General features: G+C 44.7%; 1 protein-coding gene across 4 annotated transcripts in view; it reads left to right on the top strand.

The window, feature by feature from the left end:
- USP7 (ubiquitin specific peptidase 7) overlaps positions 1-13,584 on the top strand; it is a 72,358-nt gene that overhangs the window by 41,453 nt on the left and 17,321 nt on the right. For 3 of the 4 annotated variants that reach the window (XM_084763144.1, XM_084763143.1, XM_084763145.1), the window contains exons 3-11: positions 4,337-4,535; positions 6,463-6,601; positions 7,534-7,622; positions 8,598-8,706; positions 9,752-9,882; positions 10,333-10,387; positions 11,325-11,405; positions 11,500-11,590; positions 13,299-13,381. In XM_084763144.1, the coding sequence (XP_084619270.1) occupies positions 4,337-4,535; positions 6,463-6,601; positions 7,534-7,622; positions 8,598-8,706; positions 9,752-9,882; positions 10,333-10,387; positions 11,325-11,405; positions 11,500-11,590; positions 13,299-13,381 (977 nt within the window). Of the gene's footprint in view, positions 1-149; positions 325-4,336; positions 4,536-6,462; positions 6,602-7,533; positions 7,623-8,597; positions 8,707-9,751; positions 9,883-10,332; positions 10,388-11,324; positions 11,406-11,499; positions 11,591-13,298; positions 13,382-13,584 lie in introns of those variants that run through there. The other variant, XM_084763146.1, reaches the window with a different exon arrangement.

Genomic DNA, 13,584 nt, shown 5'->3' with positions numbered 1-13,584 from the left:
CTTAAGAGATGTAAACATTTGCAAGTCAAAGTCCTGAGAAGGGAGCAGCCAGTAATTTCATGCAGCCCCTGGAATCTTGCAGTGTAATATGAAACCATGTTCTGTACAAGCATGTCCATCAATCCTCATGAGGGTTGTGTCCTTCCCAGGGGAGTAACGGGGCAGTTGAAAGAAACCATCAGGCACGGGCTGCACCACCAGAAGGACTGCTGTTCAGACCTCCTGCCAAAAGTTCAGCCTCCATGCGAAACTGCAGCCGCAGTTGAGAGTTCTCTCACAGTGCGGTTTACCCCTGGCAGCTGGCTGAGGCAATTTCTGAGGAAGGTAAAGAGGCGTGGGCTACACCCCGCTGCTTTGTTCCCCGTGGAGTGCGCTTTCCACTGTAGATGAAGGGCATCGGTGTGGGTGTGGACTCATTGGTTATTGGGTGTTTGGTTTCACTTTGGACACCAGAGATGCCAGGAACGTTTCAGAGAGTACATTTGGGAAGGTGGCCAGGCAGAGGTGCCAGATGTGCATTTGGGGCCAGTTTGAGTTGTATGTAGAGCAGCAGCCAAGCCCACCCTATCAGGTCTCCTAGTGCAGTTTGTTTTAAGCAATTTCTCTCTTATTAGGAGTGTCTGGGAGACAGAGATGCAGCTTTGAGACAGTGGGTTATTGTGTGTATTAGAAGAGGCCAGTGTTTCCCTCTTAACCCTACCCACTTCCTACCTGCATTCACAACAGACAACCAGATGTCTCCAGACATTGCCAAAGTCTCCTGGGGGCCTGGGCGGCCTAGGTTGAGAACCATGTTAAGAGGTTATGAGCGAGCATTCTCTTACTTTGGGGCAAATAGTACTGGGTTCTTAGTGCTGATACTCATGCTGCATTGTAAGAGCTGAAAGTACCAGTGCCCCAGGTTGGGATCTCAGATGGAAGAAGCAGAGCAGTCCTCTTGGTTTTGAGTTGGAATTGTCTTAAGTGATGGCTCGGCCCCTAAGCCTGTTGACTGCACGTCAAGGCACAGGAGGGTGGGGCTCTGCTTCTGGAGCAGATCTTAAGGTCACGTGATTGTGAAACACTGATGGAGGTTGTATGTGTCATGTGGCCAGTGCCAGAACCATGGAAAGGTTGAGGAGCTCTGCATTATATATGCCTCAGCTGTCCATGCCCAAATTGCCTTCTACAAGGGGTTTCCTCAAGGACTCCCCAGACTCTGGCTTTGAACCCCTTTACTTACTAAATCTTTTTAAAAACACATCAAATTAGGACATATGATTAAAAAAAAAAACCCACCGGATTTAGGCCAATTTGTAAGCAAATGCTTAGTGACTTTACTGGAGGGTCTTTCTTAGTAAGAGCCATCTCTTGTGTAAGAACGAGAATAGCTTGGCAGTGCAGACATTAACGGAGAACGTAGTTGACAAAGAACATTGTAAAGATCTTGTTAACAGACTAATGGAATGGGCAAGTCTCAGAGCTGCTTTCTTATGCTGACTCTTCTTTCCTCAGGCATGGTTTTTCCTTAGATGACTAAGAGAAGTTTTAGAGCAAACACATGGGTTGTGAGGATCTGGATAGAGAGCTAAGTTAAAGTGTAGCACCTGGGAGCTACTCATTTCTTCAGATGAACTGATTTGTATTAGAATGACGAGTGTGTAAGAAGGGTTGAGAAAACATCCCTCAAGAGCTAGAGAAAACTGTCCCTTTAGAGGTCTGCAATGTCCTACCTTCATCTGTTTTCTCTACAAAATGGAATCCCAGGCCAGCCCGTTGGCATTGCTCTGGGCAGATAAGATAGTGAGCGTGGTGCTTTGGGGCGGGCAGTACAGCTTCTGCTCCAGTTTCTGTGGCAGGATTGATGCCTGTCCATTATCAAGGGGTCTGGCTGAATGGAAGTCTAGTGTGCAATTTAGAAAAAGAAGCAGGTATGTTGGGCTGTCTCCATTTGAATGATATGAGCATATAGGGTTCTGTGTCCTTCATGTTGATTCCTTGTGCATTTAAAAACAAAAAGCAGAAAACAAATGAAATACTTAAACTCACAGCTTTTTTTTTTTTTTTAAAGTATGTTGGTTCCCATGTACAACTGCTTTTAGTTCTTGGGCAAAGACCATTTTTAGGTCAGTCAGTCTCATATAATTCCCTGCTTTTAGTGTCAAAAAGGGTTCAGGTTTCTTTTAGGCCTTTCATTTGGCAGTTACAAATTCTTATATGTCCTACTGGTGTGAACAGCAACTTATGTCAACTATAGGCGCTACAAATGGATTGTATCCTAGCCCCCAAGTTATTCATAAGAAGTTTCAACTTCCTTAGCCTGTTCTAAGAATGTGCCTTCAGTATAACACAGAAAGCCGGTGTGGCGTGGAACAAAGCAGACAGAAGAAGTAGGAACCATAGACCGTGCCAAGTTCCCTTTGAAAGAATTAGGCGTTAATGTAAATTTCGCCAGTGGTTTTTTTTTTTCTTAATATTTAAATATTTTAAAGAATAATTTGGAGCCGGGCGTGGTGGCGCACGCCTTTAATCCCAGCACTCGGGAGGCAGAGGCAGGCGATCGCTGTGAGTTCGAGGCCAGCCTGGTCTGCAAAGGGAGTCCAGGACAGCCAAGGCTAACACAGAGAGACCCTGTCTCGAAAAAAAAGGAAAAAAAAAAAAAGAATAATTTGGGATCTGACTGATGTGGCATGAAAGAACAAAATAATTTATAGTATGCTTCAATTTTTGTGAGTATAAAATGTATCTGATAAATCTGAATTGGAGAGACAGGCTAGCTTTATTGGTCTCTGTATCGTGTAGAGTGCACCATCACTGTCCTTGGTGCCTCCACAGAAAGCGAACATTATTGAAGACTCACTGTCACTTTGTGACATGCTTCATGCCTTTATGCCTCATTTTTCTTAATTTGTAAAGTAGAAATTAATGATACTTAGGTGCGATTTGTATGTCCATTAAAGCATGTGGTTAAACCTTTTCTGCTAAGTCCTTTTAGACATACTCATGGACAGAGTTCTCCCTTCAAACAGGTGTATGAATACCCCACTCAACAGACTTAGGTCAATCATTAGCACCCTGCTGCAGCTTCCCAGAGTTGCTGTTCCTACTTTGGTGCTCCTGCCCTGACTGAGGGAGCTGGGACGCCCATAGTTACAAAAGAGGGCTGAGGGAACTCTCTGACTGTGACTTTGGTAAAGAAAACCCTCTTGTGAGGACTGATGGACATGTTTTCTTAAGAACAGACCCAGGTAGTTGCAAACTTCTAGCAACTTTAGTATATCTAGAAGCAGGTAATCCCACAAACTCCTTTTGTGTGCAGTTTGGAGATGGGGTTGTGGGACTCTGTTGTGATGGCCTTCAGCAATCTGGGGACTTAAGGGGGGCAGAGTGCTAATATACATGCTCCTCATGACCCAGTCAGGGGTGTCAGCACCTGATTCTGTCGGGGTTGGGGAGCCTTCAGGCCTCTTAGAGGTGGCCCTCGGTCCCTACCAGTCACGGAGCTATTCCTTCTCTGCAGCAAGGCAAGCACAGAAACGGTTCTTCCAGACACTTCTGCAGCCCCGTGGTTTTCTGTTACTTTAGTCATGCTTTACTAGTGCTTGTCAATAGCAACTGTGACAAAGTGGCTGTGGAGGACAACTCCCTTGCTGTAGCTTGAGAAACAAACAGTAAGACATTACTGGGACTGAGTCAGCTTACTGGCCTGTGGCCCCTTGCCAGTGATGGGTAAATGATGTCCTTGTTAAAAGATGATGCATTTTTGGTTAAGACACTGAACCTCTGAGCAGAGGCAGTGTAGGGAGAAAGCTTCATTCCTGTGCTACTTCATATTCATATTGGAAAGAACTTTAAATTCTTTATAAACAAATAAGGGATCCAGCTTATCACTTTCACAGAAGCTGAAGCTGAGGGACTGTACTGACTGTCAGGCATGCGCTGTGCTCCTCGCACAGTGGCTGGTCTCTTGAGCTGCCTTCCTCCCCCTCTCCCCAGCCAGTCTAAGGCTCATCTTCCCTAAGTCCCACTTAAGTACGGAAATACAAACCCTTCTTTTTCTTCCCAAGTCCAGCCCCTCACTTGATGCCCAGGTTTGGAGGTGAACACTGAAGTACATGTTCATCCCTCTAAACTCTTGGCTCTTGGGGGGAAGGCAGTGTGAGTGAGCCTCTCTGTTAGGAGGCCAGCCATGCAGAAACTGTCCTTACTAGCCTTTTTATAAATTGGAAATGAGACTATCATTTCCCCAGAGGCTTAAGCAGTTGGACTGGATTGATCTTGAAGAGCAGTTTATTGTAGTGTGATACACTTCTGGTTAATGCCTTGGCTCTGTGATTGATGGCATGTTTTCTTGCAGACACCAGTTGGCGCTCCGAGGCAACCTTTCAGTTCACTGTCGAGCGCTTCAGCAGACTGAGTGAGTCGGTCCTTAGCCCTCCGTGTTTTGTGCGAAATCTGCCATGGAAGATTATGGTGATGCCACGCTTTTATCCAGACAGACCACACCAAAAAAGCGTAGGATTCTTTCTCCAGTGCAATGCTGAATCTGACTCCACGTAAGAGTTTAAATGATGCACCTACAAATGCACAGATTTTCTGGAAGCCAAATTCCATCAGTCTTACTCAATTTCATTTTCCCTTTCTTTGTGACTCTATATGGCTCTAGGAATGGAATCTAGGGAATTAGCGCTACAGCCCAGCCCTGACTATGAGTGTGTAACATAAGACCAGGCTTACTGCATTTGAGCCTACACAGTACAGGCTGTGTACTGGCCAAGCTCTGAACTTCCCATCTCACTAAGCAGATGCTTTAAGTTGGGACTGTTGGGCTGACAGCCTTTCTGTTCTCTGATGGCTTGTGGGCTAGTCACAGCAGTTAGGTATTAGAAAACAGTATGCTCTGGCCTAGTTAGAGAGAAGTTTTGGTCATAACTTCTCAAAAGGAGGTTTATTATAAAATTGTCTTGATACCAATATTTGGGAAATGGAGGCAGGAGGTTCAGTTCAAGGCCATGATACTCTGTCTCAGTAACTGAGAAATCTTGGCAGTCCTTTCAGTTACATGAAGGAGGGTTCGTGTTCTGTGAGTCTTTTAAACTTTATCCTTCTAGTTTGATCTCAGACGTTTGTAGATGTCCCTTCAGTCTACATCCCTCACTGTCGGTGTTCAACTCATATTGGAAGCACAGTTGGTTGAGGGCCGATGTGGAATGCAATGTCCCTTTGTCTACACCAAGGAGCCTAACTGTCCTTAGGCCCCCTATCTCCTGCCTCTGGTCTTAGGAACCCTGAGGAGAATGTTCTCCAGAGGATAGCAGCTTTGACTGCTTTGTAAATGCTCCTAGGAAGACACAGTTTATTTCCTTCTCCTTTGTTGTTTAAGAAGTGCCAAGCTAACGGGCAATGGTGGCGCACGCCTTTAATCCCAGCACTCAGGAGGCAGAGGCAGGCGGATCAATGTGAGTTTGAGGTCAGCCTGGTCTACAAAGGGAGTCCGGGACATCCAGGGCTACACAGAGAAACCCTGTCTCAAAAACAAAAACAAAAACCAAGCGGCTCAGTGCTAAAGGGTATACCTAGCCCAAGCAGTGGGCCGTGTTTAAGCCTTAGCACCACTCTCTTTTTGCTCAAAAAGGTGTGAAATTAATTATGTCTAGTGAGGGACTTTTATAGATAAGGCTTTTCTTGGCTTGTCTCTGGTAGTAAGTTGGTGCCCAAGCTGGACTGCATAGATGGACGTCATGGAGCTGCCCTTTGGCGCCTCCATTGGCAATGCACATTTGTGTGCCTGATCCCTCTTGTTAATTGGGGCAGGTGTGTTGAGGGCCCCACGGCACAGCTGCAGCTCTGCTGGGGAATGCTGCGTTGTGGTAGAACCCAGAGGTGCATCCACCTTCATTAGGGTGCTGAAGTAGGTAGAGTTTCCCATTTGTTACCCAGGATAGCCTTGAATTCACAGTAATCCCCTTGCCTCAGCTTCTTGAGTGCTAGAGGTTATGTGTGCGCGCTACCATTTCTTCCTCTTCCCATCGATTTATTTTTGTATCTGCTGTCACAAGGATTTGTATGTGCCATGTAACCACTGCTGCTGGGCTAAACCCTTCACCTGCCCCCATGGTATAAAACCTACAACTGATACCTAAAATTTAGGGACTGGTGATTTATACTTAACAATTAAACATTTTAGGGGCTAAAAAAAATAAACACAAGCCAGGTATGGTACATACCCATAATCCTAGCTCTCAGAAGGCAGAGAGGCGGGTAGATCTCTGAGTTCTAGACCAGCTAGAGCCACAGGGTGAGAACCCAGCTCCAAATAGTAAAATAAAACCATGAGTTAAGCCACTGTGGTTGTAACCTCAAAATCCCTTTTCTCTATCCAAGGTAGATTTTTGTGTGCTCGTTTTTGATGTTTTAAAAATGTGTGATTCTCAGTTAAATATGTCAACTAAGGCTTGGGTGATTTTCCCCCTCCCCTCATAGGTCGTGGTCCTGTCATGCACAAGCAGTGCTGAAGATAATAAATTACAGGGATGATGACAAATCATTCAGCCGTCGAATCAGTCACTTGTTCTTCCACAAGGAAAACGACTGGGGATTCTCTAATTTTATGGCCTGGAGTGTAAGTGATAGAGTAATTAGTCTCAACTTAGCCACTGTTGTTGCTAGTTTGTTCTTTCATTCTTCAAAAATCCTGCTTTATGAGTTGAGCAGATACCTGGTAGTTGGTGTGGCTTTCTGGTGTTAAGTGTATAAGGATTCACTTAGTATCCTGTGTGTGCATGGTATGCAAACTTGATTCTCTTCTGTGTATGTACGTGTGGAAAGAACTGAGTCTGGGCACACATATGCCATGTGTGGCACATGTATGTGGGCTCTGTGGATTGAACTCAGGTCCATGAATTCAGAACGCACTAGGTAGACTAGGCTGGCCTCAACTCAGATCCTCTGCCTCTGCCTCCTGAGTATTCTGAGTGCTGGGATTATAGGTGTGCACCACCACTGCCTGGTGTCAAGTAGGAATTGTTAAAATATCTCCCCAAAGCTCCTTGTTTGTATCTGTGTGTGAGGGTGCCGCAGCAGTTGGGGGTGGGGGGCGGCAGTGGTGTCAGATTCTTTGGGGTTGGAGTGAGGCGTTTGTGAGCTATGGGGCACGGTGGAGCAGCAGACCTATTAAGCATCCCTCAAAAGCATGCATATTAATCACACATTGGAAGTCCTTCCTCGGAGACTGATACTCCTTGAGAAGACACAGTACTCTTGGGCCCCTTTCTGCAGTGGTAGTGGCCAGTGGGGTTTCTTGGCATGTGGTTCTCTAGTCAGAGTACTTCAGAACCTCAGCGGCTCACCCAGGCTATGGCACTAAGCCCTGAACACCTTTGATAAGTTCCCCCGTGGCCATGCTTAAAACAAAACAAACCACTTTCAAACTAGAGTAAAGTTGGGCAAACATTTTAAAGTAGTGCTTCATGAAAATTTGAAGTAGTGCTTTATGGAGTGCAGAGACGGTAGTTGCTTGTGTTCTTAAGTGAGTTGGATATTTTTATTTTACAGGAAGTGACTGATCCTGAGAAAGGATTTATAGACGATGACAAAGTCACCTTTGAAGTGTTTGTCCAGGCGGATGCTCCCCATGGAGTTGCGTAAGTTTTTGTTGAGTTGGGCACTGCTGTACTGTATCAATAAGCGTTAGCATATGTTTAAGAGGTGTGCTGACCCTGTAAGCCTGCCCTCTTGAGTTTCCCCAACACTCTGCATCGCAGCCGCCTGCTTCACACCTGTTGGTTAACCCTTTGTGCTTTTATTTTGAAGACTGCACAGGTGTGAAATGCTGTCACAGGAAACATCTGAGCACTGCCGACAGCTCCAGTGCCTTTTAAAGTGTGGGGTTCTAATCTGGACTGTAGGCCAGGCTCTGGAACTGTGTAGTAGCTGTCATCCTTGCTGGTGGTGTTGGTTCATATTGTTGTTAGTAATAGAGGAGAGAGGTTGGGTGGAAGTGGTGGTAGTTTTCTGTTTTCCCAGTGGATTTCTTCCTGGGTTGAAGATATCTGGGACACAGCTCAGACTACCCGTTCTAGGTAGCCATCCAAATAGCATAACAAAGTGAAAAGGCCTTTGGAGTTTAGAAGTGCGTTCTAAAACTTCAAAATAGACATTCCTGACTTGCTCCTGAATATGTTTCTGTAGAATTGGCCGGGGTGGGGTGGGGTGTGGGGGTGGAGTTGAGTGGAATGTTCAGCCGTGTCCATGTCTCACTGATCGAACACGTGAATTCCTAATGTGTGTGTGTGATTAGCCGCACTCGGTGCAAGGGGGGTTGGGTGGGTGGGATGGGACAGACGACTTAGCAGACAATGGATGCTGAAACCGAGCTTGAATAGTCATGGCAAAGAAAGGATCTGTGTGATGTGCAGTCAGGCCTCACTTCCCACAGTGTGGTACGTGGAGGAATGGTGTGTGGAAAGTATTCCTTTGTCAGGATGTTAGAAAACAACAGGTAATGGCATGAGACAGACACTCACACACACACATGTCAGGTGCAAACTGACCCTCATGTATTGTACAAACCAGAAGATGTCCTTGCAGGGGACCTTCAAGCTTGGATTATCTTTCAGGTGGGATTCCAAGAAGCATACTGGCTACGTTGGCTTAAAGAATCAGGGAGCGACGTGCTACATGAATAGCTTGCTACAGACTTTGTTCTTCACCAATCAACTACGAAAGGTAAATGAATAGTATTCCTCTCACCAGCGTTCTGCCTTCTGTTCTGGAAGGTATGTCAAAGGTCAAAAAAAAGTAAACAGCAGATGTTCCCTTCCCCTCCCCAGACTACAGTCCTTTTTCTGTAGGGAGGCCCTGCCAGGCTGCCTGGGTTGGGGATACCTGCTCTTGAACTAGCTTAGGTAATCAGCTTTAGAAATACAAACACCATAATGATAACAATTAATTGATCCTAGAACTAATGTTTAGACCTCTAAGTTATATTCTCAGGCTCCCTTCACCCTCCCTGTTTGTTTGTTTAGAGATAGAACTGGCTCTCTTGGAGCTGACATGCTGGCCAGAGAGATCTGCCTGCCTAGTCTGGGTAGAGTGCTGGGGTTAAAGATATGTGGCACCACGCCCTGCCCCACACCCTCTTTAAAGAACAAAGTTCTGGAGGAGGGAGGAGCTTAATACTTTGCTAGTGGCTTTAAACTCACTCAGTAGTCTTTGTGGTCCTCCCACCTCAGCTTCCTAGTAGCTGGGACCTATGTTTACATAGATTCATAGGAACAGTTTGAATCTAATGATGGAGGGTGGTGCTTTTCTGACCTGAGGGTGTCTGCAGGCAGGCTGTAGCTGCACAGGACCAAGGGACTTGTAGTTAGACTCTTTCAGTGCCTCATTTGCACGCTTTTGCCAGACAGGTGGCTTCTGAGGTGGGATTGTGTGGAGTGGCAGCTGAGCACAGTCTACATTCCATCACTTCTGTTTGTTCATTAATGATGGCAGGTTAAACTTGTACTGTCCCAGGAGCATACCATGAATGAGTTTTTTGCCTGGGTGGTGAGCTGTAGATGACTTAATTTTTGTTGTTGTTGTTGTTGTTGTTTTTTGTTTGTTTGTTTGTTTGCATTCTGTTTTGTGTTTTCTGAATTGTCTCTACAGACATTTGATGGTTTTCAAACTTGGGCAGAGTTGAGAGCCCCTAGCAAATTGCTTTACTCCTTATGATACTAGAAATGATATTTTTACGTAAAATTAAACACTTCTAAATCAATTCTTTTAGGCTGTGTACATGATGCCAACAGAGGGCGATGATTCATCTAAAAGCGTCCCTCTAGCATTACAAAGAGTGTTCTATGAATTACAGCACAGCGATAAGCCCGTAGGAACAAAAAAGCTCACAAAGTCATTTGGGTATGTATCAGCAATCCATCTCCATCTGCCTTCTGTGTAAGGGACAAGAGTGGAGACAGGAGTGAAATGGCATCAAGTTCAGGCAGGCTTACAGCTATCCCAGAGTTTTTATAGTTTCCCTCATTGAGCATAGCCTTGGCGTAGAATTTTTCTTCAAAGATCAAAGATTTTGCTACTTTATTTTTTAGCAAAGGGACGTGTATAGCTTTGAAATATATGTATATGTAACTTGTAGATACCAACTTCTAGGTAAGATTTTAGAAAACAGAAGTTAAAATGTCTTGCCGACTGCTGATAAAATTCAGTTTAATCCTTGATTTAACGACAATCAGAGATACCCACTGAATTTGAGGGTAGTAGTTGGCTCAACTTAGTTTACAATCTAGATGTCTTAATTACTCCTTCGAAATGCAGAAATTGAAATGTAGATACATGTTTTCTTTTTGAAAGGTGGGAAACTTTAGATAGCTTCATGCAACATGATGTTCAAGAGCTTTGTCGAGTGGTAAGTTTCAAGCAGTAACTGTTTGGATGTTAGAGTGAATCTTTGAGGCAATGCTAGAGGTCTTTACCAAGTAAAACTTCTATATCTAATCAGACCACTTACTGTGGCTTAGGACTGATGTGTAGGCCAGGGTGAGGAGTGCTGGGTTCAGACATGCACCACCATGCCTGGTTTAGGGCTTATCTACTTGTAAACAGTGGGAAGCACTGTGAGTCGGTAGAACTTGACTTGCTGGGGAAGGCTGGATAGTTGTAGCTGTAAGTAGTGGGTTTCTTATTAGTTGACTGAGCACAGGAGCCACAAAGCAAGAGATACATTGGCTTAGGCAGCCACATTCACTGCAAAGTGGTGCTGTTTGCTGCTGCTTAGTAACCCTTCTGTACCCACACCCACCCCCCCTGGGGCCTCTGTGCCATTGCCCGTCCCCAACGTTGTTAGTCACTAGATGGGTGTTCATGCAGACGTGGAATGTCTGTTCAAGGTGATTGGCTGGGCAAGGTGTGTTTTCTTTTTTGCAGCACTAGCTGGATTGAATCAGTTCATTAAATATCCATGGACAAACCAGTCAATCCTGTTGACAGGCTCAACCTCATTAATCTCTTGGTGTGGACCATTACGAGTTAAGTTTAGTGATCAATTTACATGCTTTTCCACAGAGGTAAAATAAATATAAAAAATGCTTCTAAAGGCACTACAGATTACTAATTCATTCAAAAGACTGTATAAAAGGTTAACCTCAACTATTGCATGTAGATTTTTTTTTGTAAAAGCAACAAAATCCAGCCAAGAAAGATTTGTATGTTTTTTTATAATTGCATGCCAAAGGTGATATTTTTATAGTCTAGAAATTCTTTGACTGTTGACCTTTCCATGTGTTAAATTACTATGTATGGCTCGAGTATAATTTTTTTTCAATTGCCCAACTCTTCTTTTTCAGTTGCTTGATAATGTGGAAAATAAGATGAAAGGCACGTGTGTAGAAGGCACCATTCCAAAATTATTCAGAGGCAAAATGGTGGTATGTGAGCATTAGTTTCAAAGAATGGCTTTGAAAGACTATACACGTAGACTTGATGACCAACCCTGAAGCTGCTTTCTGTTTGTTCTTACAGTCTTACATTCAGTGCAAAGAAGTAGACTACCGTTCTGATAGGAGAGAAGATTATTATGATATCCAGCTAAGTATAAAAGGAAAGAAAAACAGTAAGTTTTGTTTCTATACTTCATAAGCTTTTAATCATTGCTGCTCTACCTCAGTGTCTCAGTTTATACAGTGACTGTTTTATAATGAAGGGTAGATGGAGGGAGTGAAATTTTAAGTACTCAGCTCACTGGGTGAATATCTGCTTCTACCCCATCAAACAGTTAGAGCTGTAAAGGGGTCTGGCTGCCCAGAGCCATCTAGTGGCCTGCCCAGTTAGTCCCTGGCTCCCCTCATCCCCTCAGAGGCCAGCTTTGCTCTAGTCTGATGACTTTTGTTTAAGGATCATGTTCATGTGTGCATCAGGTATGTTCCTCACTGGAACAGTGGCTGGTTCCATTTTAGGGACCCCCCTCTCCCCCCAGACAGTTTCTCTGTGTAGCCTTGATTGTCCTGGACTCCCTTTGTAGACCAAGCTGGCCTTGAACTCACAGTAATCCACCTGCTTCTGCCTCCCGAGTGCTGGGATTAAAGGCATGTGCCACCACCACCTGGCTTCTGCTTGCATTTTTGATGAGGTGGCTCAACCTCATTTATTTCTTTGTATGGACTGATAACATTAAGTTTAGTAATCAGTGTACATGCTTTTGCATAGAACTAAAGCCAATATAAAAGTGATTCTAATCCCAGCACTTGGGAGGCAGAGGCGGGAGGATCGCTGTGAGTTTGAGGCCAGGACAGCTAGGCCTGTTACATAGAGAAACCCTGTCTTGAAAAACCTTTAAAAAAAAAAAGTGATTCTGCATATTTCATTTTAAAGCCTATATAAAATTAGCCTTCACTGTTGTGGATGAATTTTTCCTGGGCATAGGTTTAAGATTGGCAGGCCGTTTTTGCTTGTTTTGTATTGTACTACTGTCTTGGTGTTGAGACCCTTTTTCCTTTCTCGAGTGGTCCTCCCCACCCACCCCCGTCATTAACCTGTAGTTCCTGATTCCAGTGCATTGTGTTGTTTTTCCGATGGTCTGCATCAGTATTTACCAGCCATCGTACCGCTCTCCACATCCTGTGTTCCCACCAGCCACGTTCTGTCCGTGTCTCCTTTGGTGTTACAGCCTCCTTGCCTTCAGCTTCATTTTCCTCAGAATGAAGCTTTTTCTTTTTTTCCCCAGAATGAAGTATTTTACTCATTGTTAATCTTGGCTCTCCTCTGTTCCTTTCTCTCAGGAGCCCTGCCTCACACTACCTGTTGCCTTCAGTGTAACTGCTAACCTTACTGACGCCCAGTTGTGTTACTCCATCCCCTGTGGCTGGCCTTCTGTTACTCCTAGTGTTGCCATTTGTTTAATGACACCTGATTTTAGTGAAATCATTGTATTAGTGTTTGCTGTTTGTTGTCACTATTATAATTGTGTGTGGTCCAACTACAACAGGGGTGTGTCAAGACGCCAGAGCTGACCTGCTCTGCCCCTTGCAGGTCCCATCTTTGCTCTGGTTCTTCTGATTTCATTTCAAAATTGAGTTTCCCTTGTATTCTGCTATCTTACTGCCCTGGAGATGGCCATCAGCATCTTGAGGACCACCAGGGAAGGTGCAGTGGCCTGTGTCACTGTGTTCAGTAGACAGTGAGGCTGCTCTTCATAGTTGCAGTCACATACTCTACTGGGAGTCCTCAATAGTTAATAAACATAATTTATACCCACGTTCATATTGTGTGCTTGCGTTTCATCAGTCATCCCGGTTGACCTACCCTTCGTGTTTCTTTTTAAGTATTTGAGTCGTTTGTGGATTATGTGGCAGTAGAACAACTAGATGGCGACAACAAATACGACGCTGGGGAGCACGGCCTTCAGGTAACCTCCTGTGCCCAGCCACTGACCAGCACTGTCCGTGGGGTCTCTCTTGTGCACTTGGGGTTTTGTTTGTTTGTTTTGTTTTTGTGTTTGTTTTTGCTTTTCAAGACAGGGCTTCCCTGTGTATCCCTGGCTGTCGTGGACTCACTTTGTAAACCAGGCTGGCCTTGAACTCACTGTGATCCACCTGCCTCTGCCTCCCA

Source organism: Acomys minous, assembly GCF_964271855.1.
Source record: "Acomys minous genome assembly, chromosome: 16".
NCBI lineage: Eukaryota > Metazoa > Chordata > Mammalia > Rodentia > Muridae > Acomys > Acomys minous.
Note: the sequence above shows the minus strand (reverse complement) of the source record. Positions and strands in the feature narration are given on the sequence as shown.